General features: G+C 44.0%; 3 protein-coding genes across 9 annotated transcripts in view; 1 reads left to right on the plus strand and 2 right to left on the minus strand.

Annotated features, from left to right (window-relative positions):
• Window positions 1-1,141: 1,141 nt before the first annotated feature.
• TPMT (thiopurine S-methyltransferase) lies at window positions 1,142-24,328 on the minus strand. 2 transcript variants are annotated; one of them, XM_054058340.1, is made up of 9 exons: window positions 24,190-24,328; window positions 23,380-23,544; window positions 22,401-22,493; window positions 21,201-21,333; window positions 20,703-20,755; window positions 15,806-15,880; window positions 14,982-15,067; window positions 13,321-13,365; window positions 12,367-12,530 (listed from the first exon to the last, which is right to left on the minus strand). In XM_054058340.1, the coding sequence occupies exons 2-9, from the start codon at window positions 23,520-23,522 to the stop codon at window positions 12,415-12,417; spliced, it is 744 nt and encodes a 247-aa protein (XP_053914315.1). In that variant the 5' UTR covers window positions 23,523-23,544; window positions 24,190-24,328; the 3' UTR covers window positions 12,367-12,414. The 2 variants fall into 2 exon arrangements, with proteins under 2 accessions (XP_053914316.1, XP_053914315.1); XM_054058341.1 differs by lacking the exons at window positions 12,367-12,530; window positions 13,321-13,365 and adding an exon at window positions 1,142-1,176.
• On the minus strand, window positions 4,651-8,078 carry NHLRC1 (NHL repeat containing E3 ubiquitin protein ligase 1). The gene has a single exon (XM_054058336.1). The coding sequence runs from the start codon at window positions 8,071-8,073 to the stop codon at window positions 6,925-6,927; it is 1,149 nt and encodes a 382-aa protein (XP_053914311.1). The 5' UTR covers window positions 8,074-8,078; the 3' UTR covers window positions 4,651-6,924.
• Window positions 24,292-25,115, plus strand: part of KDM1B (lysine demethylase 1B) — a 35,283-nt gene continuing 34,459 nt past the window's right edge. For 2 of the 6 annotated variants that reach the window (XM_054058330.1, XM_054058329.1), the window contains exon 1: window positions 24,292-24,423. The gene's annotated coding sequence lies outside the window, so the exon portion shown is untranslated. Of the gene's footprint in view, window positions 24,496-25,115 lie in introns of all 6 variants that reach the window. The other 4 variants (XM_054058331.1, XM_054058335.1, XM_054058334.1 and 1 more) reach the window with 3 other exon arrangements.

Consider the following 25,115-nt stretch of genomic DNA (forward strand, 5'->3'; position numbering starts at 1 on the left):
ATGAAGGAATAAATAAGACAAGCGAAACTGCTACACTACATTTGTTTCACAAAAGGTTTCTGATGTGGAAAGTCATAATTATTTATAGTATATTCTAAAGATGCACAGGGCTTTTGGCACATAAAGAAACTAAAGCAGCATTCCCAGAAATTGTCATAATAAAGGCTGCTGTAAAGACTACTCCAGGGCAAACCTCTGCAGCAGTTTGAATCTCCCTGACTTCAAGCCCAGTTCTGCAGCATTTATTTATGTGGACAATTCCATTTGTACTACTCATGACTGCACAGATAAACTGTTTATGACAGAGCAAGACTCAACTCAAACAAGTCACTTTAAGGAACAATAAGAATAGAAAAAGACTAACACACATGCCTGAGATAACTCTGGCTCCATAATATCATGCTGTAAGTTGAGTGGAAGCTGGTGCAGAACTCACTGAAGAGCGCTATTTCCTACCTAATTAAGGACAATGACAACTAAGGGAGCCAGGCACATCTTTTTCATATGAAGATTTTTATGAATTTTTATTACTTAATCTGTCTGACTCTTTGGTAGTTTTCTTATAACGCATGTCTTTAATAACCGTATATTTCTTGTCACGCTCTCTCCTTAGTCTGCAATAGTGAAAGACTATTTTGTTCTTTGTTTCTTACTTTCAATACAGGTCAGCAGTTACTAAATACTGGTTATTTAACCAGTTATTAACAGGTAGCTGTGTCCATTACTGGTTAAATGCCATAGTCGTCATTACTCAGGAAATCATGCTAGGTGAGCATACTTCCCTGTGGGTTTTATCTTTTATCTATTTCTATTTTCTAACAAAAAAACCCCAGTAAATTAGTTATCTCCTGTGATTATGTAGTTCTTTCAAGATCATCTTTGCATCAGGGGTTTTAAAAGCAAGCTTTTATAAAGGACATCCTACTTTTCTTCTTTGTTTTTTTTCACAGTCTCCTCAAAATTTTTTTTTTATTTTCCCAGCTATAATTTTATCCCTTTGATCCTATACCCTGTTTAAAATTGCCTACTCCTTATTCATCACAAAGCACATAACTATAATTAGAGTATTTAAAACAGTTTACAGAATCTTCTGACTAGCAATAGTTTCCCAATTTAAAAAACAATACACTCCATGAAAGCAGAATTTCTTCTCACCTCACTGTCCATGTAGTCCATCTGTGAACAAAGAAGAAAAATTTTATACATTGAGAGGGATCTTCAGAAAAATGCAATGTCTGCATTCATTGAATTATTCAGAGCATGCTTCCCTAAAATGCTTAGTTTGTTGCAGATCTTATTTTACCACAGATTTTTGCTACAACCACAGAGCTGGAAGTAATAGATAGCTCTCTTAAGGACTACCATGTGAAAAGAATCTAATTGCACTAATGCCTAATTGCCTAATGTCAGTTATTCCCCTGCCAGAGGTCAGGGCTAGTCAAAAGGCAATGGCCTTTATCGTCTTGTGCATTTTCCGGGCCAAAATGCTTCACCTCGTAAGAATGCATTTCCTTTACTGGAATGATGGGTGTGCTCTGTCTTAGTGGAGTTCACCCTCTGCTTAAGCCATAGACACCTTTAATTATCTTTTTTCTCGTTTTCAGATTCAATCTCTTTTCTTCCTTTCTGTCCTCAACATGAAATAAGTAACTTGACCACTGCAATGGGGCTTCACCTCCTTACAGAGCATGCAAACCCACAGATCTTGCTAGAGCACCCTGGAAGCAATTATCTAGGAATACACTGTGGTTTAAAAAAGTATTAGTTTCCATGTTTTGTAGGAAACAACAAAGGAATTAGTAACAACGAGATCATCAGTATAATGTCAAAACTTCTTCCAAGATTAGGAAGGCACCTCCAAGACAAGAGGATAATTAAACACAGACTCTCCCCACTTTATTAAGGCACCCGCCTTACAAAGGAAGTCTGAGCTCTGGTCTCAAGTCTGCCAAAGACTTCCCTTGATTCTCAGCTCTGCCACCTGCAGCTACAGGGGCAGGTAATTTATATCGTGTTTGTCTCCAGGAGAGGCTGGGACACCAAATTCAAAGATATTTGTGAATCTCTTGGAAAGCAGTGATGAGAAAAAGGTGTATTCGCAGTGCATCATCTGCTCACCAAGAACCTCTCCAGTGTTAGATAACCTTGAAGCTGTCCAGGATTATACTAAGGAAGTACTGTAGAGAACGCTTGTATGTTTATATAATGGTATCAAATATAAACATGTTATTATTAGCACATTTAGTTGAGATAATTAAATTGAAAACAATGAGGAATGGAGTCACAGGCGATGCTTGCTTCAATGGAGAAACACAAAAGGGGTAAATAATAGTTCCCTTGGACCCACTGAAGTATATAGCAAAGCAAAAAATGCTAGGTTTAATATATTTCAAGTTTAAAGATGTACATGTTTGTACATTTGAGATTTTTATATGCAGGTAATTATAACAATTCCCCATCACATTTCTGTGAAAGCAAGCAGTGACACACAGGTGACTTGTAAACTATAAGGATGGGCCTCTGAGAAGAGTCAGGAAAAAAAACCCCAAACATTGCAGAGAAAGAAATTAAGGCAAATTCCTTCTGTGCGGGGTGCAACGGCGCCATAACCCATGTTTCTAGAGGTGAAAGCTGCTTTGTTACCTCTATCAACCCTTTCAGAAAGGAAAGCTCTCCTGTATTCAAGGACATCATTTTGATGGACCCTGGTCTATAAAAGTCTTAGTAGTTTGGGGGCTGGACATTACAGGAGGTCCTTTCTTCACCTGAAATAAGATCATGTTAAAAAAAATGCTATGGTGGTGTTACTTCTACACTTTGTGAAAATATAAACATCAAACTGAAGTGCAGAGCAATGTGGCTGGAAGGATGGCCAAAATTAAATATATTTTACCTTTACCCCCCCCATATTTCTTTCTTCTTTTTATTCACTATTCTGGAATATTGATTATATTCTTTATCTAAAATGATTTTGTTCACAAGCCCTGCTATATTACACGACACAAATTGATACACGTTTCTGAACACCCCTGCCTCTTTTATTGCTAAACACGGTAATCATACCCTGGTATATTTATATGCAAGGATAGCAACCTGAGAATAGTGCTTAAAAATAAACCAAATAGGAATTGCAGACTGTGTGTGTATGTGTGCGCACGCGTGTGTGCTCATAACAGACATTTATAGCAGGGATTGAAGAGATGATATTAGGGGAATACTGTCTGTTATATTTGTTTGGTTTTAATCCAAATCATTAAAGCATGAGGTGCAGAGGGTTATACAAAGTTTAGTGTAGGTATTTTTTTTTAAATAAAGACAATGGTAATCATGACTGAAGCAACTAGATGCAGTCACCATGTTATGTTCTAGATGAAACGGCCAGTGCTCTTTTCGAAAGAAAAGAGCTATTCCTATTTTCAGTACATCCGGTGAGACCACAAAAGCATCACCCACTTAGTTATAAGTGCTTCTTCCCCTTTGCCATTCCTTCCCTCAGAAGCTGAGTTTCTATTCTGTTAAAGTCTGTGACTGAATTATGGAACCCCCAACATAAGGAGGATATGGGATATTGAACTGTTGGAACGGGCCGAGAGGAGGCCACGAACATGATCAGAGGAATGGAACACCTCTGCTATGAGGACAGGCTGAGAGAGTTGCGGTTGTTCAGCCTGGAGAAGAGAAGGCTGTGGGGAGACCTTAGAGCAGGCTTTCAGTTCCTGAAGGGGCTACGGGAAAGCTGGAGAGGGACTGTTTACAAGGCTGTGTAGTAATGGGATGAGGGAGAATGGCTTTAAATTGGAGAGGGAAACATTTAGATTAGACATAAGGAGGAATTTCTTTCACTATGAGAGTGATGAGGCACTGGCAGAGGTTGCCCAGGGAAGCTGTGGATGCCCCATACCTGGAGGTGTTCAAGGCCGCGTTGGTCTTGGGCAGCCTGATCTAGTGAGACATGTCTATGCCCATGGCAGGGGGGGTTGGAACTGGATGGGCTTTAAGGTCCCTTCCAACCCAAACCATTTTATAATTCTATGAATTGCAACAGATTCGCAAATGGATGGGAGCAGTATGTGTCCCTTGGGCCTCTGAAAAGTAGATGTCATCACGGTATCTTTCTGAAGGCACCAGATATCTAAAGTAGCTATAGGGCAGATGTGCATATATGCGTGAAGGAAGAGGCAAAAGTAAGTAAAATGTCAAAGGTTTTTTAGTTTATCTGCATCAGTGGATCTCTGTCTCCTGTTAAGTTCTCCTGTGTGACAAAAGAAAGATTTCAGGTTTACTGCTGGATTTTCCCTTAGATGCTGAAAATCTCAGGATTTTTAATTCATGTTTTTAGACAGTGCTTTATGGCTCCTCAGTTTGGTCACCTGCTTCAAATGAATTAAGACAGAATGTAATTGTTTCTTGGTGCTGTACATCACCAAGCTTTACAGCAAAAGGAAAAAGCTGTTACCACTCACAGAGAAAGTCTACATTGGCTTTCAGGAGGTAGGTAAAGCAGAGACTGCAGGAGACAGCATATGGAACACTAGGTATTAATAGAATAAAGGCATAAAGTTTATTTTGCCTACAAACCCAAACATCAAGCAATTTCTGGTCATATACCAAAGGAGATAGGAACAGAATGGGCAGTAATGGGAGGTTTTGTGGATTTTAAAACAGCACAATTCAAATATTTAAAAATCAGCATTTGAGCTGCTGGAAAGTTGCCTATGTGGTAGTAGGTGCTAGGAAATTTGCTCATCCATGAGCTCAGTAGCAAAACCAAGCTCCTCACACACAAAGGTTTGAGGAGATGAAAGCTCACAGCCCACCGTTCAGAGGAAGGTTCCAGGTCCCACAACTGCTATTGTAATCAACTATTAATTATGTATGAATAAAGCATTGATAGTATTATGCGCATCTTGAAACAGCAGTTCCCCAAAAGGAGCGTTGTCTAATTGTTTTTATATTCTTCAGACAGTGAAATATCCAGGAGGCTGCTTCCTGACCCCTCGAGAGGGCTCCTGCTCAGGGTCAGACACCTCCTACTGCAGAACAGGCAAGGAGTATTTCCAGTCCCATCAAAGGCTCTTACTGTGGGGCCTGGCAGTAGAGAGGGCTGGAAAAGACTAGATGTGCATATCCATTGATTTTTCAATGGCAATAAATGACACTACAAAAACTTTAGCAGGATATCTCCAAATAAAAAAAGGAAACCATCTACAGGGCAACCACAACAGATAAATTTGATTGTAACAGAGAAACCCATGAAAAAAAGATACGAGGAGTTTTCCAGTATAGGAGCAGGCAAATCACACTTTATTGGCCGGTCACTGTTCAACTAACCTTTACAAATAGCTGCATTTAGTATTTGTTTCATTTATATAAATGTTAACATAAGACATATTGATACATTGTCTGGATTAAAGGGCAAAACCACTCCAGTTCAAAGTATTTGGAAAACCATTGGTGCAGCAACACATGCAGTTATTGAATGCCATAAAGTCAGGCCAAAAGCCAGACTCAAAATTTACCAATATAAAGATTGCCAGTGAATGTCAAATTACATTAGCTAATATTAATTATTTCAGTGACTAAATAAAAAAAACCCGTCCCAAATAGTTTTATACCATTTTAACTGACTAGTCTCTACCTCAGACAGCATTTACTTTGATATCAAACATTGTTTTAATGCTGAACTGCCTACACAGTCATTTTAGCAGCAGGTAAATGCCTGAAAATGCAGCAGTGGCTTCTAGTGGGAATCTTAAATCCTTCTCAAAATAATTCAGCTATACCTTAATTTCCACCATGCAATAAGGCAACAGAACTCATGTCCACAGTGAAACTATTTTGAAGGAAATACAAACTGGAGTAAACCTGCTGTGTATTCACAGTCAACAAAACCTCATTTGATGCTAAGAAAAAATGAGGCTTATGTTGCCCTTTCTCTATTATTTCTCACCAACATTTCAATTTTCAGCTGAATCTTGCGAGTTTGTGGCACAGAAGTACCATATTAATGACAAGACAAAGGCAGGCAGCATTTGAAACCTCCCATGTGTAGCTGTGTTAGCAGCACAGCCAACTCAATTTTATATATTTAAAAGTATTTGTGGTCTAAACATGAATACTTCAAGGGGCTTTTAAGGAAAGCTGCCCATGCTGGTACCACACACCAAATTATCTCTAGGTAAAGACACAGAATTGCGCATTATACAGGAAGACCGAGTGCTCCAGTACAACTCTTAATAAAGGTGGGAATGAACTAGAATGGAGAAGAGTGGTCCTAGAAGTGCGCTTCCCTCGTATGGAAAAAACAGACTTTGAGCACCAGTTCATTTCACACAACTCACTAACCAGTGATAGCTCCTCCATCGCAATGATCTTAGCTGGATTCAGGTGACTGAACTGAAGCTTCCATTTATCCCATCGTTTTGCCAAGCCAGTCTCCTTTCTTTCAGAAATCCTAGGAACAGGAACCACTCTGTCACTCTGATGAGTGTATCTATGCTTAATGAAGAATAATGAAAACTACATGCTGGGAAAGGTAAAAAACAATGCATCACTTTCTCTCCCAGATGCTGGTCTTTGACTCCTCCAACATTGCTTTGACTATTCCATTCCAAATGTCGCTGTTATTACTTGTCAAAAAATACCAAAAACATTTGGTTTTCAAGGAATTTTAAATGTTTTAAAGTGCCAAATTATTTATTTTGTTGATTCCTTGCTAACTATGGCCTGCAACAGCTGGGTCTTCTGCAGACAGGCAAGAGATTCGCTCTAAGTTTAGGAGGAAACACAGCACGTTAGTCAAAGAGGGCAATTTCACTTAAAGTAAAGCCCAGAAAATGCCTCCTCCCTACACGCCTACGAACACCAGCACTTTGCTTGCTTTGTGACCAGCCTAAGCCTATAGCAGTAAGCATCTGAGCCCGTTCAGGTAGAGCTATATATTTTTATTGAATGATCACCGCTGTCTAAAACAACAAGGAAATTATTTACCATGTAAGTCAGTCCTACAGGATAAGAAAGCCCATGGCTTATTAGAGAGTTAAAGATGGGAAACTCCTCAGGTTTCCCTAAACATATTACAGCCTGGCTACAGACATCTGTTACGATAATACGTCCCTCTTTGTCAAAGGCCACAGCTGTAGTATATATTTTGGAGGGGAAAACGAGATTCAAACCGAAGCTATCCATCTGTCCAATGAGATCCATCTCTGCACTGAAAATCTTCACTCGGGTGCTGCCACCGTTGGGTCCTTGAGCTTTCAGGTGCTCTATCACCACAATAGCCCCTGAGACCGGAGAGACAGCAACCCCTCTCGGGTTGATGAGCTGAGACCGGATCATCTGGCACTTCTTGAATTCCCTGTTGGTGAAGTCGGCTGTCAAGCGGTACAGCGCACCCGCCTCCGAGTCTGTCAGGATGACTTCACCCTCAGGGGTGGCATCCAAGCCCCAGGGCAAGCGGAAACCTTCCCGGGCAGCCAGGACTCCCCTTCCATCAAAATCAAACGCCTTCACAGCGCGGTCCCCGCCATCGGTGACCACCACGTGCCCGTCCCAGGTGACGGTGACATCGAGAGCGTACTTGATGTCATTGCCTGCGTCCCCTCGCTCCCCAAAGCGCTGCAGGCAGGTTCCACTCGGCCCAAAGATGTGGATCCTCTTCTTGCCGTCGTGTGCCACTGCCAGGCGCCCCGTCTTCGGGCAAGCGGCCACCCCGGTGGGGTTCACCAGGGACCCCCATCCTCCCAGCGACAACCGGAGACCCAGGGAAGCACCGGGGACCCCTCGGCTCAGGGATGCAGGGATGCTGCCACCCGCGGTCTCCAGCACCTCCAGCAGCTGGAGGAGCGGGAGGCAGTCGCTGGTCTCAGCGGAGCCGCAGGGCCGCCGGCAGAAAGGGCATTCGAGCCTCCGGCCATCGGGGCCACCCAAGGCCACCAGGCAGCCCCGGCACAGCACATGCCCGCACGGCAGGTTCCGCGGCCGCCGCTGCAGGACGGGGCCGAACGGCTCGAAGCACACCCGGCACTCCAGCAGGCTCAGCTCCGCCTCGGAGTCGGGACAAGACGCCATCCCGCGGCTCGGGGGCGGAGAGGAGATGCCGGGGGGCGGGGGATGGCGACATCAGTCGCCATCCCCCGCCCCCCGGCATCTCCTCTCCGCCCCAGAGCCGGCCTCCTCGCTAAAAAAGCCGCCAAGATCCCGATACACGCACGGCAAAGCCGCCCCGAGTCCAACCGTACCAAACCCTGCTCCTAAGCGATACCGAAAATGCCGGCAAATAAACTCTCCAAGACTCCTTTTGGAGTTTTAGAAAGCAAGCAGCCTTTATCAGTGCTGGGCGACTGATCTCCATCGATTAGCGAGATAAGAGCCGGGGACAGAATGTATTTCCCACTCACACGCAGGTGTATATTCCCAGAAATCTTAGGCACATTACAAAGGCTTGTAGTGATAGGATAAGGGGGAGTGGCTTTAAATTGTGTGCGTGGGGGGGAAGATTTAGACTAGACATTAGGAAGAAATTCTTTGCAAAGAGGGTGGTGAGGCACTGGCACAGGCTGCCCAGGGAAGTTGTGGATGCCCCATCCCTGGAGGTGTTCAAGGCCAGGCTGGACGAAGCTTTGGGCAGCCTGATCTCGTGGGAGGTGTCCCTACCCATGGCAGAGGATTGGAACTGGATAGGCTTTAACGTTCCTTCCAACCCAAACCATTCTATGATTCTATAATTCTATGATATTCTATTACTTTCCAAGGTCTAATTTTAATGCTGTTATGAACTTCACAACAGTCATATCTCTTGCTAATTTGGAGCTGGCTCCAGCTCTCTGCATGACCTTGCATTTGGCATGGGGAGAGACTGCAAACAGAGGTGATCACAGAAGAAGACATATCTGTTCTGCAAAGATCACACTGAGCACAAGATGCTATCATCTTCAGGGAATGAGTAGTGTTTGGAAAAAAACATTGTTTTAAAGAAAACATGCTATCAGAGGGACATTCTGTCTAACTTTTAAAGAATACAATTACTTAGATTAAACTTAACTCTACTTCAGCTTAAATCAAAATATTCCCCTTTTTGTAACAGTAACTACTTCTTGTATTATAAGCACTTCATCTACCGGTCTTTTAAATACCTCCAGGGATGATGACTCAACCACCTCCCTGGGCAGCCTCTGCCAGTGCCTGATAACCCTTTCAGTGAAGAAATTTTTCCTAATGTCCAATCTGAACCTCCTCGGGCGCAACTTGACACCATTCCCTCTCATCCTATCACCCATTACTTGGGCAAAGAGACCAACACCCACCTCACTACAACCTCTATTCCTGTAGTAGTAGTGAGTGATAAGGTCTCCCTTCAGCATTCTTTTCTCTAGGCCAAACAATCCCAGTTCCCTCAGCTATTCCTTGTAAGACTTATTCTCCAGCCCCTTCATCAGCTTTGTTGCCCTTCTTTGGACATGTTCCAGTGTTTCAATGTCTTTCTTGTAATGAGGGGCCCAAAACTGAACACAGTATTCAAGGTGTGGCCTCATCAATGTCAAGTACAGGGGCAGAATCACTTCCCTGGTCCTGCTGGCCACGCTGTTTCTGATATAAGCCAAGATGCTATTGGCCTTGTTGGCCACCTGGGCACACTGCTGACTCATGTTCAACCACTGTTGACCAACACCCCAGGTCCTTCTCCTCCAGGCAGCTTTCTAGCCACTCCTCCCCAAGCCTGTAGTGCCACACAGGGTTGTTGTGTCCCAAGTGCAGGACTTTTCACTTTGTGTCCCAAGTGCAGGACTTTTCACTTTGCCTTGTTGAGCCTCATCCCGTTGGTCTCAGCCCATCCATCCACCCTGTCCAGATCCCTCCATAGAGCCTCCCTACTCTCAAGCAGATCAACATTTCCTCCCAGCTTAGTGCCATAAAATGAAGTAAAATGTACATACAGATAATAATGTACATACAGACTGAGGAGCAAGAGGCTGGAGAGCAGCCCTGTGGAAAGGGATGTGGGGGTTCTGGTCAATGGCAAATTGAACATGAACCAGCAGTGTGCCCTGGCAGCCAAGAGGGACTACTGTGTCCCAGAGTGCATCAAGAACAGCATTGCCAGATGACTGATGGAAGGCCAGCAACTGTGGATTGTGCAATCCAAGTGATTGGAGGTCATTGTGCAAGGCCAAGTGCAAGGTCCTGCCCCTGGGTCAGGGTAATTCCAACCATAAATACAGGCTGGGTGGAGAATGAATTGACAGCAGCCCTATGGAAAAAGACTTAGGGGTGCTGGTGGATGAGAAGCTGAGCATGAGCTGGCAATGTGTGTCTACATCCCAGAAAGCCAACTATGCTCTGGGCTGCATGAAAGTGTGACCATCAGGTGGAGGGAGGCGACTCTGCTCCTATACTCCACTCTCCTGAGACTTCACCTGAAGCACTGCTTTCATTTCTGGAGTCCACAACACAGAAAAGACATAATCTGTTGAAACAAGTCCAGAGGAGGTCACAAAGATGATCAGAGCGCTGGCACACCTCCCTTGTGAGGAGAGGCCGAGAGTTCGTTTTTTTCAGCCTGGAGAAGAGAAGGCTCTGGGGAGACCTTACAGCAGCCTTCCAGTACTGAAAGAGAGCCTCCAGGAAAGCTGAGGAGAGGCTCTTTATCAGGGAATGCAGTGATATGACAAGGTTTTAAGCTGAAAGAGAGCCGATTTAGATTCGATATTAGGGATAAATGTTTTACTGTGAGGGTGGTGATGCTCTGAAACAGGTTGTCCAGAGAAGTCATGGATGCTCCCTCCCTGGAGGTGTTCCAGGCAAGGTTGGATGAAGCCTTCAGCATCCTGATCCACTGGGATGCCCATGGCAGGGGGGCTGAAACTGGGTGATCTTAAAGGTCCCTTCCAACCCAAACCATTCTATGATTCTATGATTGTCCTGCTTTATTGGTGCAGCCCCTCCTTGAGTACGAGTGCAGTTTTGGATGCCACAGTATAAAAAGGACATAAAGCTACCAGAGAGTGTCCAGAGGAGGCCACAAAGTTGGTGAAGGGTTTAGAGGGGAAGTCATATGAAGAGTGGTTAAATTCACTTGGTTAGTTCAGCCTGGAGAGAGAGTGGTGTGGGTGTTTGTCTTTTCTCCCAAGTAACAAGTGAGAAGACAAGAGGAAATTGCCTCAAATTGCACCAAGGGAAGTTTAGATTGGATATTAGGAAAAAAAAGCTTTACTGAAAGAGTGATGAAGTATTGGCACAGGCTGCTCAGGGAAGTGGTGGATCACCATTCGTGGAGGTCTTAAAAAATGTGTAGATGGGGCACTTCGGGACATGGTTTACTAGGCACGGTGGTGTGGGGCCGATGGTTGGACTTGATGATCTTAGAGCTCTTTTCCAACCTTAACGGTTCTATGATTCTATGACTGCTATGCTAAAATCATCAGACCCACTTGCATCTCTAGGACTACAATGCTCCAAAAAGCTCCATGGCCTTCTGGTCTTGGTGAATTATAATACACAACATTACAATCACATCTTTTGGTTATGTTTTTTAAAAGCTGCTGCCAAGAGTACAAGGCCAGGGCAAGAAAAGGTTTTGAGAACCTCAAATTTTTTAATTTAAAAGCCATTGCAGTAGCATCCATAAGGGAGTGATAGAAGACCCATAAAAGAAGGTTTGTATTCTGATGAACACGCAGCAGCTCTGTAAGCTTTCTTTGAACTCTCTCACCCTACAAGCCCTACTGGTACTGGTACAAGTACTGGTTTGCACGCTCATTGCTGAGCTCTCAAGGGAGGGAGCAGCACACTTGTAAGCAGCTGCAGGAACATTTTCTCCCTTTACTCTCTCCTTCATTGTATTTCAGTTCACTTTCCTTCTCTCTTTTCTCCTTGAGGATAGTCCTCCCTCGGCGGCTCCTGCCAACCGTCCTCTTGACCTGTGATCACGAGTAACAGGGATGGAGAGAAGCAACTTGTGCCAGCTGCCCGCCTTTCTTGCCCAGCCACCCAGTCTGGCACAAGGCTGGCATCACAGGAAACAGTATTTGAACAGGAGCTGCCATTGCTCCTGGTGCTGCCAGCCACCGAGGCCAACCTGCAGAGCACCAGGCATACAGCATTTCTTGGTAACTGCTGAAAGGGAACAGCAACATTCCTGTCTATCTAGCTCTGATGATTTAATTTATATGGAAGAAAAAGATATATACTTGAAATGCTCCTTTGTGAATGGAGTTTAAGAAAAGCCAGGCATATCACAAGACAGTGAAGGCCGTTATGTAGAGGAGCTGAGTTGGTAAGCAAAATGGACAAAAATGTTCCACAGGCATTTTTCTTAGCCTGCTTTAAGAGTGCCCCAAAACATGTCTCATTGTAAAAGGTCAGATAAAAATAAAAGCAAGATGGGAGGTAAGTTACTTTAATTCATTTCAATCAAGCTACAAACTTCAGTAAATATAGCACCTCCAGAAAATAATCTAGTCCCCATTGTCTGTGTCTCTCTGAGAAGTCATCCACTTTTTGAAGACAGTTAATTTCACAGTGGTCACCTGAAAAGGAGGAAAGAGCCACAAATTACTGAGTGATTGGTCATTGAAAAATCCCAACTGTCAGGAAAGTAAAAAAAAAAAGAATTTAACCAAAGATTTCCTCACAGTCCCTAACGCAGTGATACAAATGCATTGGGGAAAACTTATCTCTCTCTTTTGCACTGGCATGCAAGTGTCCATGCCAATGACTTGCTGTAGACAGATACTGCACGGGTCCCAGAAAGTTCTAAATTTAAAAGAAGTGCAATATCAGAGCATATCAGGAGGAACTTTTATAATTAAATTCCTGCCATAAATCTGAGTTTCATTATTTTGAGGGATTTAAGTTGTACATTTATCATTTTCCTCATGCGGCATGTTACTTTTCTTCTTTGACCAAAAGCAGTACAGCAGAAACTGTAGATCTGGTATGCAAAGGCCTGGTATTAAATCCAGAGAAGCTGGTGATGAGGTGCAGACAGACAAAATAGTCAAACAGGACTCAGACTGCAGCTACAAGACCACTGAGTGCAGTAGGAATCCTGGGAGAATGTAAAGATGCCAAGGGAAGGAAGGAGACAATATCTGTCTCCAGGATTTTCTTCGCATCTTTTGAAGAGCTGAGAATTTTCCTCAAAAAGCAGAATCAATGTGGCTAGATGTTATTTATTTTCCCTATTATTTTTCCATTACTCCACCCCTTAGATAACAAGCAAACAGCTATCACTTGTGAGAGGGCAAGATTGAAGCATATAAACCCATTTATGTACTTTGGAAAAAATTCATAAGGGTTAGATAAAATATTACGTACCAAACAAGCTTTTAATTTCAGATTCAGGAACATAAAATGGTGGGCCTGAAAGAAAATAGGTGAAGCTGATCAGAGAGAAGATGTGGGAAGGAAACAAACATTTGCACTGCAGAAGGAGAGCCAGCCCTAATGCTCACAGCACCTAGCCTGCAATCAGGCCCCAGTGTGCAGCACCATCTGCAGGAACCAGAGAACACCATATCTAAGAATTGGTGGCACCTTGTTGGAGCACCAGCCAGCTTCAGGTGTGGCTGCTGCATCATCTTCAGGCTGCAGTCAGGGTAGCCACATCAATATGTCTGGATACAACCACTCTCCATGTGCTGTGTGACACACAATGCGCTATGTGATTGGCCAACGTTGGCATAACTAAAGCTAAAAGCCAAATAATGCGAGACGGAGAGCAATGAATTAAACTACTGTTACTTATAAGACCTATTTTTCAGGGATAATTATGCTGAAGAGCCCAAAAGCAGCAAGAAATCTCTTTCTTTTGAGGGTTAATGATTACCAAAAGTAGTATTTTAAAAACCCTCAGACTTCAGTATGCAATAAAAGTTATAAAAGGAAAAAATACTTTATGATTTTACACAATTTCACCTCTTCCAAGCATATTCGGACCATGGTAGGGGCTGAGAGAGGCACAAGATGGCAACACTGGAGAAATGGGCCTATGTGAATCTCAGGTTCAACGAGGCCAAGTGCCAAGTCCCACACCTGGGTCAGGGCAATCCGTGGTTTCGACACAGGATGGGAGATGATGTAATTGAGAGCGGCCCTGCAGAGAAGGCCTTGGGGGAGCTGATTGATGAGAAGCTTGACAACGTGCACTTGCAGCCCAGAAGGCCAAACGTATCCTGGGCTGCATCAAAAGTGGCCTGCAGGGCAAGGGAGGGGATTCTGCCCCTTCACTCTGCTCTTGTGAGACCTCATCTGGAGTATTGGATCCAGTTCTGGAATCCCCAACTTAAGAAGAATATAGAAATGTTGGAACAGGTCCAGAGGAGAGCTACAAAGATGATCAGAGAAATGGAACACCTTCCATATGAGGACAGGCTGAGAGAGTTGGGTTGTTTAGCCTGGAGAAGAGAAGGTTCCAGGGAGAACTTATAGCGGCCTTCCAGTACCTGAAGGTACTGGACAGCTGGAGAAGGACTTCTTATAAGGATATGTAGTGATGGGATGAGGGGGAATGACTTTAAATTGGAAGCAGGAAGATTTAGATTAGATGTTCTTCACGCCAAGGGTGGTGAGGCACTGGCACAGGTTGCCCAGGGATGACCCCTTCTCCTGAGGCTGTTCCAGGCAGGGTTGGATGAGTCTTTGAGCAGCCTGGTCCAGCGGGAGGTGTCCCTGCTCATGGTAGGGAGGTTGGAACTGCATAATCTTTAAGGGCCTTTCCAACCCAAGCCATTCTATGATTCTTTTGGGTAAACAGAGGGAAACCAATGTTCTTGGGAGTGCTTCAAGCTCCCAAGGCCGGACAGGATGTGTCCCTTGGTCAACCCTAAGGTTTTTGACACACAGTTGCACTGGTGTGATCAGCTGACAAAGCTGTGCTGATAAAAAACCCTGGGAAGATACTAATGTATCTACCACATCTACATACAATTTGTATCAAAACACGCAAAATCAGAACACAAACAGCACAAACTTCTCACCTTTGTGTTTGTTTGGATCATATGAAACAGTAACGAGGAGATAGGAAGAGTTTTTCTCCATTAGGGTGATCATCAAACTGACATAGCTAAAAGGATAAAGTTATATTTTATTATTTTGGAAATGTACAAACATTCAAGCATTGCGTTCAGAGCATTCAGTGGGAAAGGTAATGTATTTTTACGCAGAGAGAAGTTGAACTGCACAGAAACTAAGCCAAATTTAATTTGAATTTCATGAGCACGAAATTCATGCTACTCATGAAACATCTCAAACAAAGGTTACTGTTTACTCCTCAGAAAAAAGCATTTATCTTTTTTTGCATATTCATCTAAAAGATAACAGACAAAACACAGTCTTCACCTGCCAGTCTATGATACAGTACATAACACAGTACTGATCTTTTAAAAGAAGAATTGTGAATTTAATATTTAATATAAAATCCTGTGGGTAGGGTCAAACTACATTTGTGTGGGATATAGGCACCCACAAAAAACTGGAATAAAGGGAAGTAAGGGGAAAAGCAACAAAAAAGAGGAGAAGCAAATGGGGTAAAAAGGAAATAATAAAATTCAGATGAGACTTGCAGCTCTCTCTTTGCTGGGTTGCAACAAACCACATATTTTCCCACCAAGAGGCAGATGGCTTCCTGAAGGAAGCTCACAAATCTAGAGTTCAGCACGCTGCGACTGCAGCTGATGCCTGCGGTAGAGAAGAACTTGCGTAGGTCACCCCTTTAAATGAAAGGGGGCTCATTGACAAATGGAAGGAGGAGAAACATGTGACACTGCTTACATTAGAGAAAAGACAGAACAGATTTACTGACCGTTGTCTGTCGCATGGATTCACAGCTACTAGAGATCCTCTGTCCCAAACGCCATCAAACTTGCCAACTAGTGAGCTACAGGGAGATAAGGAAAAGGCTTAAAAATACTAAAAAAAGCACATTCATCTTTATTCAGATACTTCTGTGAAGTCACAAGGATTCTCCAGCTAGCAGTGCAGCTAGACCATTACCTTTCTGTTACAGTGCAGCATTTTCATGATCCAAAATACTATGATCTGGAACCAAAGAACCTCCCCAGGGTGCTGAGACAAGGCAGGTAGGAAGAAAAGTAGCTTAAACACATTTGGGCTACAAGCCTGGGTCTTTGGCCATCATACCCTGCTGTGACTCTTGAGGCAGCACTAACATGCACTCAGCACATCAACAGCTTTTGGCCACCTTCTAAAACCCACACGTGATTTCAAATGTCGGTTAAGGAAGGTGCTTTGTTGCTTTACTATCACTGAATTCAGCACACCCAGTAATTTTAGACACCTCAATTGCCAGCTATGTGCCCAGGACAGTTAGCTTCGGCCTGCAAATTGCTTAATGTTAGAAAAGCTAAGCTACGCTGCTGCTTGCCTCAGTTTAGCACCATCACAGACATTAGTTCTGCTCCTGCAGATGCTGGCATATGGCTCTAGCAACCACACAAAACCTGCAAATAGCCAAGAACATTGGGAACTGCCTTTATTGATGGGTGGGCAAAGGCCATAAGGGTGACACTAGAGATGAGGATTTTTGAGGGGGAAGAGTCCTGTTTCTGGTGATTATTAAAACAGAAGCTTAGAGAGTAATAACAGAAACTGAATCATTGTAAAGGTCTGAAATAAGTTTCCTTAGTGAGAAAAATACAGTATGGAATTGTGCAATATCTTTTTGCCTACTTGGGAGGGTGTCAGAGTTGGATTGCCTTTTTCTTCACTTCTGTACTGGTTTTGGCTAGGATAGAGTTATATTTCCTCACAGTAGCTAATAAGGGGCTATGTTTTGGATTCGTGCTGAAAATAGCATAGATAACATGCTACTGCTGAGGACTGCTTACACAGCATTGACACCTTTTCTGCTTCTCACATCACCCTGCCAGCAAGTAGGTTGGAAGTGCACAAAAAGGTGGAAGGGGACAAAGCTGGGACAGCTGGCCCCAAATGACGAAAGGGATATCCCATACCATACAACATCATGCTTAGCAATAAAAGCTCGGGGGAAGGTTGGCAAGGGGACCACTGCTTGGAGACTGCAGTTTTTCACTTCAGCCTTCTGGCTGTCCCCGCCATTCCACTGGCACAGGGGTGCAGGCAAGCAGCTGCGTGGTGCATAGTTATCAGCTGGAATTAAACCATGACCACTGTCCACTGCTCATTTCATTGCAACAGCATTGCTAAATCTCCAGCATCTAACCTAGAAGCTGATCCTATATTTCCCACTTTACTGTGATGAGACACGATAACACTTTAAAGTCCTGACTTCTTTTAAGGTTTGCCAAGACTAAGCATCTAATTTAAATAACCGGCCTCTTAAATGAAAGGAGGTTTTAAAAGAGACAGTGAAGCATGCAAGGGACATAAGGAGGACAAAGCAAAGTCTAGCAGGGTAGGTGACAAACTTGATCTTCTGATGCTTGGAAGCTGTTCTCTCTGCCTAGCTGAGTCTGCTGCACAGCCTCAGGCAAGCTCCAAAAGGTTTTTGTGCTTGTTTTTCCTTCCCAATTTTAGTCTAGTCTAACTGGAATGGTGGCAGTGACTTCATACAGGCATTTAATATATTTTACTCCCCACCAATTTCAACAGAGCCTACAGACACCACAGGCTGCAGGCAGACTCATGCCGTGGCCCTCCCCCAGTCCTGGTCTCCTGCTTGCCCAGATCTCAGGACCTGCTGAGCATCTGGGTGTTCCCTGCCTGTCTGCACATCCAATTTCCTTCTCAGGAGAATCAAGCCATGGGTAAAACGTCAAAAAAGGTGCCCAGATGTCTTTTAGGGTGATATGGAGTCAGGACGAAGCTAAGGTGTTAGGATGTGCTCCTCTTGGGTGTACCTTCCACTGTATCACTACTCAATCTTTTATGAATCTACATTCATAGGATCACAGATTATTTTGGGTTGGAAGGGACCTTAAAAAACATCCAGTTCCAACCCCCCTGCCATTGGCAGGGACATCCCACTAGATCAGGCTGCCCAAGGCCCCATCCAACCTGGACTTGAACACCTCCAGGGATGGGGCAACCACAATTTCTCTGGGCAACTTGTTCCAGTGCCTCACCACTCTCATTGTGAAGAAATTCCTCTTTATGTCTAGTCTAAATCTGCCCCTCTCCAGGTTTATACCCATTGCCCCTGGTACTATCACTACAGGCCTTTGTAAACAGCCCCTCCCCAGCTTTCTCGTAGGCCCCTTTCAGGTACTGGAAAGCTGCTATAGGGTCTCCTTGGAGCCTTCTCTTCTCCAGGCTGAACAACCCCAACTCTCGCATTATCTCCTGCTGTGTGTTATACAGTATGTGACATGAGACATCACAGTCTAGGTACTACTATAATATAGAAACTAACATGTAGAGCAGAAATTCACATATTGCAGAAATCCCACTGGATTTAAGCAGTAAAGTTGTGAATTCTTATCTTTGCATATGTTTAGTAGTTTCAGCTAATGCAATTTTTTTTTTTTTAAGTCTTGCAGCCATAGTTGTATTAAGAGGTGCACTGGTTGTGCAATATAACTGTTTTACACACACCCCAGAGTTCCCACAAAGAGCAGTATTTCCTGTTGCTCTTTAACTAGCGAGAGTCTTTGAAATGTCTCAGTCTGCCAAAGGTCAAGAGCACATCTGAGTTCTCCTCTAATGAATGCTAGGGTAACAGAGATCAAAAGGATTTGTTTGCAGGCCAGCCTCAGCAAGAGAGAAATAAATTTAATTTCCATAATTACTGGGTAATTAATCAAATTGCCTGTACATAGAAACTAGAAGAGTGTATCTGCTGACTGCTACAGGGAATGCAGTTCTTACTTTTACCACAACTGCACCCAGTACTGAACCACAACCCAGAACATGTACCTGTCAATTTATTTTGTGGATGACAAACTATGGACTGGAACCAGTAATATGCAAGGAAAATGCCATTAATCATGCATTTTTTGTTTATTTCACAGTATTATTCCATTCTGTTATGATGGGAGCTACAGATTTTACCATGCTACTTGCTGCAAGACTTAGAATTGAAATTTTTTAAAAATTTTTTAAAAAAAGCTTAAGCAATCTCTAGGCAACTTGTCAGCTCACAGCAAGGATTTCTAGGGCTCCATACAGAAAGCAGCTACATTCCAGGGGCAAGGCAGGGAAGGAAACCAGGCAGAATGTACGAAGTCATGTTCATATACAGCTCACTGGTTCCATGGCACTCACTTTGCAGGGCTAGCTATATATACATTATTCAAACCAACTGGAGTCAGCTGCACCAGCAGTAGACTTAGTAACGGTCTATTGCCTAAGAGACTTTGGACTCTAGTAATGAATATTCTCTTTTTCCAGTTTATGCCAATTAAAAAAAATATATAGTAAACACTGTATCCTGCTGTCCTAAACTACCTATTATGCCTGCATATGTAGCAGCTCTGAAAAACAAAAAGATTAAGACTTGACCTCCTTCTTCTTGAACAGCCATGAAACAAAACCTTCTTCCTGATAGTTGTTTGTAAGAAAAGCAACAACAAACACATAAAACTTCACTAAAACCTTATAATCTAGGGAATATCATGTCTGAACAAGAATTGCAAGAGGAGGGAACTGTAGTGCAGGACTCTGGGCACCTTTACCTTCTGACAAGATACACTACCAAGCCAGAAACAACACTGCTTCTTTGCATGCTCTCCAATCTCCACCTGCCTCAGCATCAGTGGTCTGAGGATGGTTTCAGGACAGACTTAAATATGCCTGTTGCCAGCGCCACCAGGAAACTTCTGGGAACAAATAAATACGCCAGATGCATTACTGTCCAAGGCAGAGTCTTTTATGCTAGAGGCTGGACAGAGTCCTAAGTCCTCCTGAGCCTCTGTACAACTCAGTAATTTTCCAAATTCCCCACTAGCTGACACTCGAGCAGGTTGGATGCAAAGCCACCACAACGTCCTATGCTTGAAGCCACAGAGCACAATGAGTTCAAACATTTTTTCAGGAATCAGTAGTACAGACTGTATTGAAGTATTTTGCATTTTCCATTGTGTCTTTTAACTAAGAAATAAAGATATTTTAGCACTAAAAATCCTTCAGAAGATATTGGTAAGTCGAGTCATGTTTGTCAAGACACTTGCAGAGTCAGTGTTCGGAAACATATTATGTGGTCACTAAACTGAAGTGATGTGATGTACTTTAAGTCCACCAAGAAAAGTATGTTAAGTAAAGCACAGGACACACATAATCAATACGTACAGCTTACCTATGCATATCTTAATCGATAGCTTGGAGAAAAAAAGTACATTTAATACTTAGTTAAAAGAAAAGCTGTCTAAGAAGACACCTCCTGTACATTGTTTTACTTTTACTAAGCTACTCTGAGTAAGGGATTGTGTACAGGTTTTTTTGTACAGGTTTTGCTTTGTAGAATCCACCAACAGCATTAAACATAACTTGCTCTTACTGTAAAAGCAAACAGTTTTCTATCATTTTCATAGCACAACTAAGAAGAAGAAACCAACTGAAAGACATGTAGTTGGCATCTTTATCTAAAGGTCAACAACAAAGTTAATTTTTGTTGGAGACTGGCTATTCACATTTCTCATACAAGTTAGTAAGTTTTCTTGAGAAGACCTGTTTAAAATCTTTATCGCTGATTCAAATAAAATATGACTGTATTAATACAACTTTGATTATAGAAAATTGTAGAATGCACTGTGTATTCCTACCTGGACAAATCATAAATACTGCAGCAGTACAGAGAAATGTTCCTGGAGGTACACTACAATGAAAAGCAATGGAAACAACACTTATCAGCAAAATATCTTTAAATAAGTGTATATATACTTTATACCATAAAATATATGCACATTTTATTTTTAAATATACGCTGACGTGCAATGGGAAAAATCTGTGAGAAACATTTTTAGTGTTTCTTTACTGAGGTACCTCTCCTCATCCACCCCAGAGAGGTCCAATTTTGAAACACCCGAGTGCAAAGTAAATGTACTTTAATGTCACATGAAAAGAAGGCCAAAGTAAGAAGTTCAAAATAAGACCTCCTCAGTCCAAAATTACAGCTCCGAACTTCCTGTCAGACCTTTTCATGAGAGGTGAATGATTACCACCATAAAGCAGAGGCATAAAAGCAGAATTACTCGTTTGCTCAGTTATGCCTGCATTGTGTGCTAATTACACCAGATCATTTGACAACACAGGAAACATACCTGAAACTTTTTTGCTCCTGAAATCTCTGGGACTGGCTCCTCACAATAAGGCAGAGTGTGTTCTGAAAAAAATTCCTTCAGCGCTTGCTCGCTGACTTCCACACCAACAACGCTGTGTCCCATGTCTGCCAGCCTACGCAGAGCAGAGAGAGATTCCAAGCTTACGTGAGGCCCACAGGTTCGGCCATTACCAAATGTGTATCTCCTAAGCAGCATTTATTCATTAGAGAAAGTGTGGTCTTAGGCCACGCTGAAATGTCTAATCCTGGCTTTCTGGAACGTTCACATTTCATTGAACATCTCCCCACCATGACCTGAGCTTAAATTAGCACTGTTCAGCATGCAATTGATGAGGACTTACAGGCTTTATTTAGATGCAACATATTTTTCTTTTATTTCAATGAACTTGATGAAAACCAAAGTGATCACACAGAGAAGCTGTTCATTTCAGTTTACGGAAATACGTTCTGCTCTGAACTGCAGCGGCTGAGGCACGCTGGCCACCCAGCTGCCTCTGCGGCATGGCAGGAACATCCAGCTTAGCAGGGTGTGGTAGCCTCCTCACAGCTGCAGCTCAGCACAGCAGCAACACGCGTCAGAGCCTACAGTCAGCCTAGCAAGTGGTTACCATGATAAAACCTGGTAACTGGGACTAACTTGATTCCTTGAGGATCTGGTTCAGTCAGTGTTTTTTGGTTTATGTCCCCTCCCTCCAAGAAAAAAACCCCACAGCCCCTAATTATAAATATAACCCACCCTAAGGAAGTAGAAGTAAAATAATAAATGTAAAAAAGAGGAAGTTATATTTAGCCCAAATCATTTAAGCTCCCAGTGTGACATGGCACATGGCCTCTTGAAAACATGCTCTTGTACAACTGACCTCATTGAAGGCAATTTAGGCTGGGATCGTGACCAAAAGAAGTGGTGGTAAGGGCACAGCTTCAGTTGCTCTGCACGTCACAAATTCAGCATTCCCTGAACTTGGGACAATCAGGAGGCCTTTCAGGTAGTCTGCATCCATCCCATTTATGCTACTATACAAAACGCCAGCAAATGCAACCAAACTTCCTTCAGTGACGCTTCTTTCCTACCAGTGGAGATGCAGCTCATTTCCACTGGCCAATATAAGGTTCGGAATTCCCCCTTTCCCTCCCTCCCCACATCAAATAAAATTTTCGCTCTTACAGTCGGTGCTTTTACCATTTCATCTCTACTGCTTTACCACAAAGTGGGAAAAATATCCTCAGTCCACTCCTGCCTCTTAAAAGAACATCCAGATACTTCTGTAGGAGCCTGCAAAAGAACAACCACCACTGAACACTGCAAGTATTTGTGCTGGCACGTTAAAAGCCAAGTGCTACACACTATGCCAGGTAACACAAAAACTCCGTGGTGGAACACAGGTTCTTAGTTCAACCTGTTTCACACCATTAGAAATAAAAACAAAATAAAAAGTTTACTTTCCATTTGCATAGAAATAAAGTAATAAAGAAATAAATATAATAAAGAAAGAAAGAAAGAAGAAATAAAGTTTTCTGTTAGAAAACATTTATCTTAGTTCCGTTTTCTGTTTAATCTTTTCAAGTAAACAAACAACCCAATCCATCTCTAACAAGGCCACAATAGACAACTTAAACAGAACATTAATTAAACTTCTGTATCAATCTAATCACTTGTATAGGTCTTACACATAACTTGGATGCTAATCTATATAATTAGGTTTGCTCTCTTGGGCCTCTGTCTTCCAGTGCACAATAATCATAGAATCATGGAATAGTTTGGGTTGGAAGGGACCTTAAAGATCATCTAGTTCCAACCCTGCTGCAATGGGCAGGGACATAATTGCTCTGATGCCCTCTGCAATTGTTTTATTGTCCCAGTTTCATAACTTAAGAACCCCAGAGCTCCTGCATTTAAGATTCGTTGTCAAGTTATCCAAGCTTTATCATTTAAAACCTGATTTAAGAATAGAAGTTCTCAACTCAATGCAACCCTTCCTTTACCCTGCAATTTTTTGACAAAGGCAGGTCACAAAAATATTTACATTTACTTCACTTTCAAGCTGTATAAAACGATTTTCCTTTTGTAATTGCTCCATTTTCTGATAATGAGGTTTTTGAATTATTCAAGTCATTTGCCTTATAGCATTTTTTTCAAACAAAAGAGTAACATCACGTACGGATGCCCTTGCTCCTTGTGAAACCCAATGTTACCCGTTTCCCACTTCTGCAGCCACTGCTCCTCAGTTACCACTCTGTCCATCTGTGACCCAATATCATCAGTGCCTTCCAGGGCCCTGGATGCATCTGCTGAGCGCTTCATCGTCCTCAGGGAGCTCAGGGAGCTGTGAAAAATGGAGAGAAAAATTACCTCCACCCAATGAACAGTCTGGACCTGGCTCTTAATTCCCAGATTCACATAAAACCATAGTAGAGCTGAAGGGGTTATAATTTGAGGAATATTAAAAGGCAGCTTTATGGAAGGTAACAGAGCATGATCAATGGCTTCAGTTGGACTTTTCTCCCCTTTTTCTCCCTTCCTTTCCCCCATCTCTCCCTTCCCTTTCCCTCCCTTCCTCCATCATTTTTCCCCTTCCCTCCCTCCCTTTCCCTCTTCCTTCCATGCCTCCCTTCCTTCCCCCTTCCCTCCCTTCTTTTTCCCCTTCCCTCCTTTCCTTTCCCCATTCTCTTGCTGGCTTTCCCCCTTCACTCTCCCTTTCCCCCTTCTTTCTCTCCCTTTCCCCCTTCTCTCCTCCCTCCCTCTTCCCCTCTCTTCCCCCTTTTCCCCCCTTTCCCCCTTCTCCCCCCCTCACCCCTGCTCCCCCCCTTTTCCCCCTTCTCTCCTCTCTTCCCATTTCTCCCCCCTCTTCCCCCTTCTCCCCCCCTTTCTTCTTTCCCCTTCTCTCCTCTCTTCCCTCTTCTCCCCCCTTCTCTCCCCTCGTTCCTCCTTCTCCCCCCTCCCCCCCCGTTCCCCCTCCCCAAAGCTGTACATGGATGTCGCTGCCCCCGTCCCGCCTCTGCCCGGGGCGGCAGGTGCAGGTGCAGGCGCGGCGGCGGCTGCCTCTCACTCCTCCCCCCGCGGTCGGTCCCAGCGCTCCCGGTGCCGGTGCCGGGGGCGGTGCCTGCCCGCCCCCACCAGCGCAGGGCCGGGAGCGGAAGCGGCGGCAGGAGGAGGCGGGCAGAGGGAGCCCGGCACCGGCAGGAGGAGGAGGCGGAGGATGGCGGTGAGCGACCCTCTTCCCTCTCCCGTCTGTGGCGGCCGCTGACAGGGGCGCCCGAACCTCCCCGGCGGGCAGGTGCGAGCGCCCCAGCCTCACCTCCCGCTTCTCCCTTCCTCACCCTTCTCTCCCTCTCCTTTTCCCCCCTTCCGCACCCTTCCCTTCTCCCCTTCCCTTCTCCCCTTCCCTTCCCTTCTCCCCTTCCCTTCTCCCCTTCCCTTCTCCCCTTCCCTTCTCCCCTTCCCTTCTCCCCCTCCCTCCCTCTTTCCCTCCCTCCCTTTTTCCCTTCACTTCCTCTCTCCCTTTCCCCCTCCTCTGCTTTCCTTTTCCCTCTGCTCTCTCTCCCTTTCCTCATCACTCCCTTTTTCCCCATCCCTTCCTTTTTCCCCATCCCTCCCTTTTCCCCCATCCCTCCCTTTTCCCCCATCCCTCCGTTTCCGCTCTCTCATCCCTCCCTTTTCCCCCCTCTCATCCCTCCCTTTTCCCCCCTCATCCCTCCCTTTTCCCCCCTCTCATCCCTTCCTTTTCCCCCCTCATCCCTTCCTTTCCTCCCCTCTCATCCCTCCCTTCCGCCCCATCCCTCCCTTCCCCCCCTCTCATCCCTCCCTTTTCCCCCCTCTCATCCCTCCCTTTTCCCCCTTCTCATCCCTCCCTTTTCCCCCCCTCTCATCCCTCCCTTTTCCCCCTCTCATCCCTCC

Source organism: Cuculus canorus, chromosome 2 (genome assembly GCF_017976375.1).
Source record: "Cuculus canorus isolate bCucCan1 chromosome 2, bCucCan1.pri, whole genome shotgun sequence".
NCBI lineage: Eukaryota > Metazoa > Chordata > Aves > Cuculiformes > Cuculidae > Cuculus > Cuculus canorus.

Coding starts and splice junctions, on each gene's coding strand:
- NHLRC1 (XM_054058336.1), bottom strand. CDS start 8,073: ATGGCGTCTTGTCCCGACTCCGAGGCGGAGCTGAGCCTGCTGGAGTGC.
- TPMT (XM_054058340.1), bottom strand. CDS start 23,522: ATGAAGCGCTCAGCAGATGCATCCAGGGCCCTGGAAGGCACTGATGAT. Junction 22,494..23,379: donor CACAAGGAGCAAGGGCATCC/GTACGTGATGTT, acceptor GTTCTTTTGCAG/GCTCCTACAGAAGTATCTGG. Junction 12,531..13,320: donor TGAAATTAAAAGCTTGTTTG/GTACGTAATATT, acceptor CCTCCTTTTCAG/GTGACCACTGTGAAATTAAC.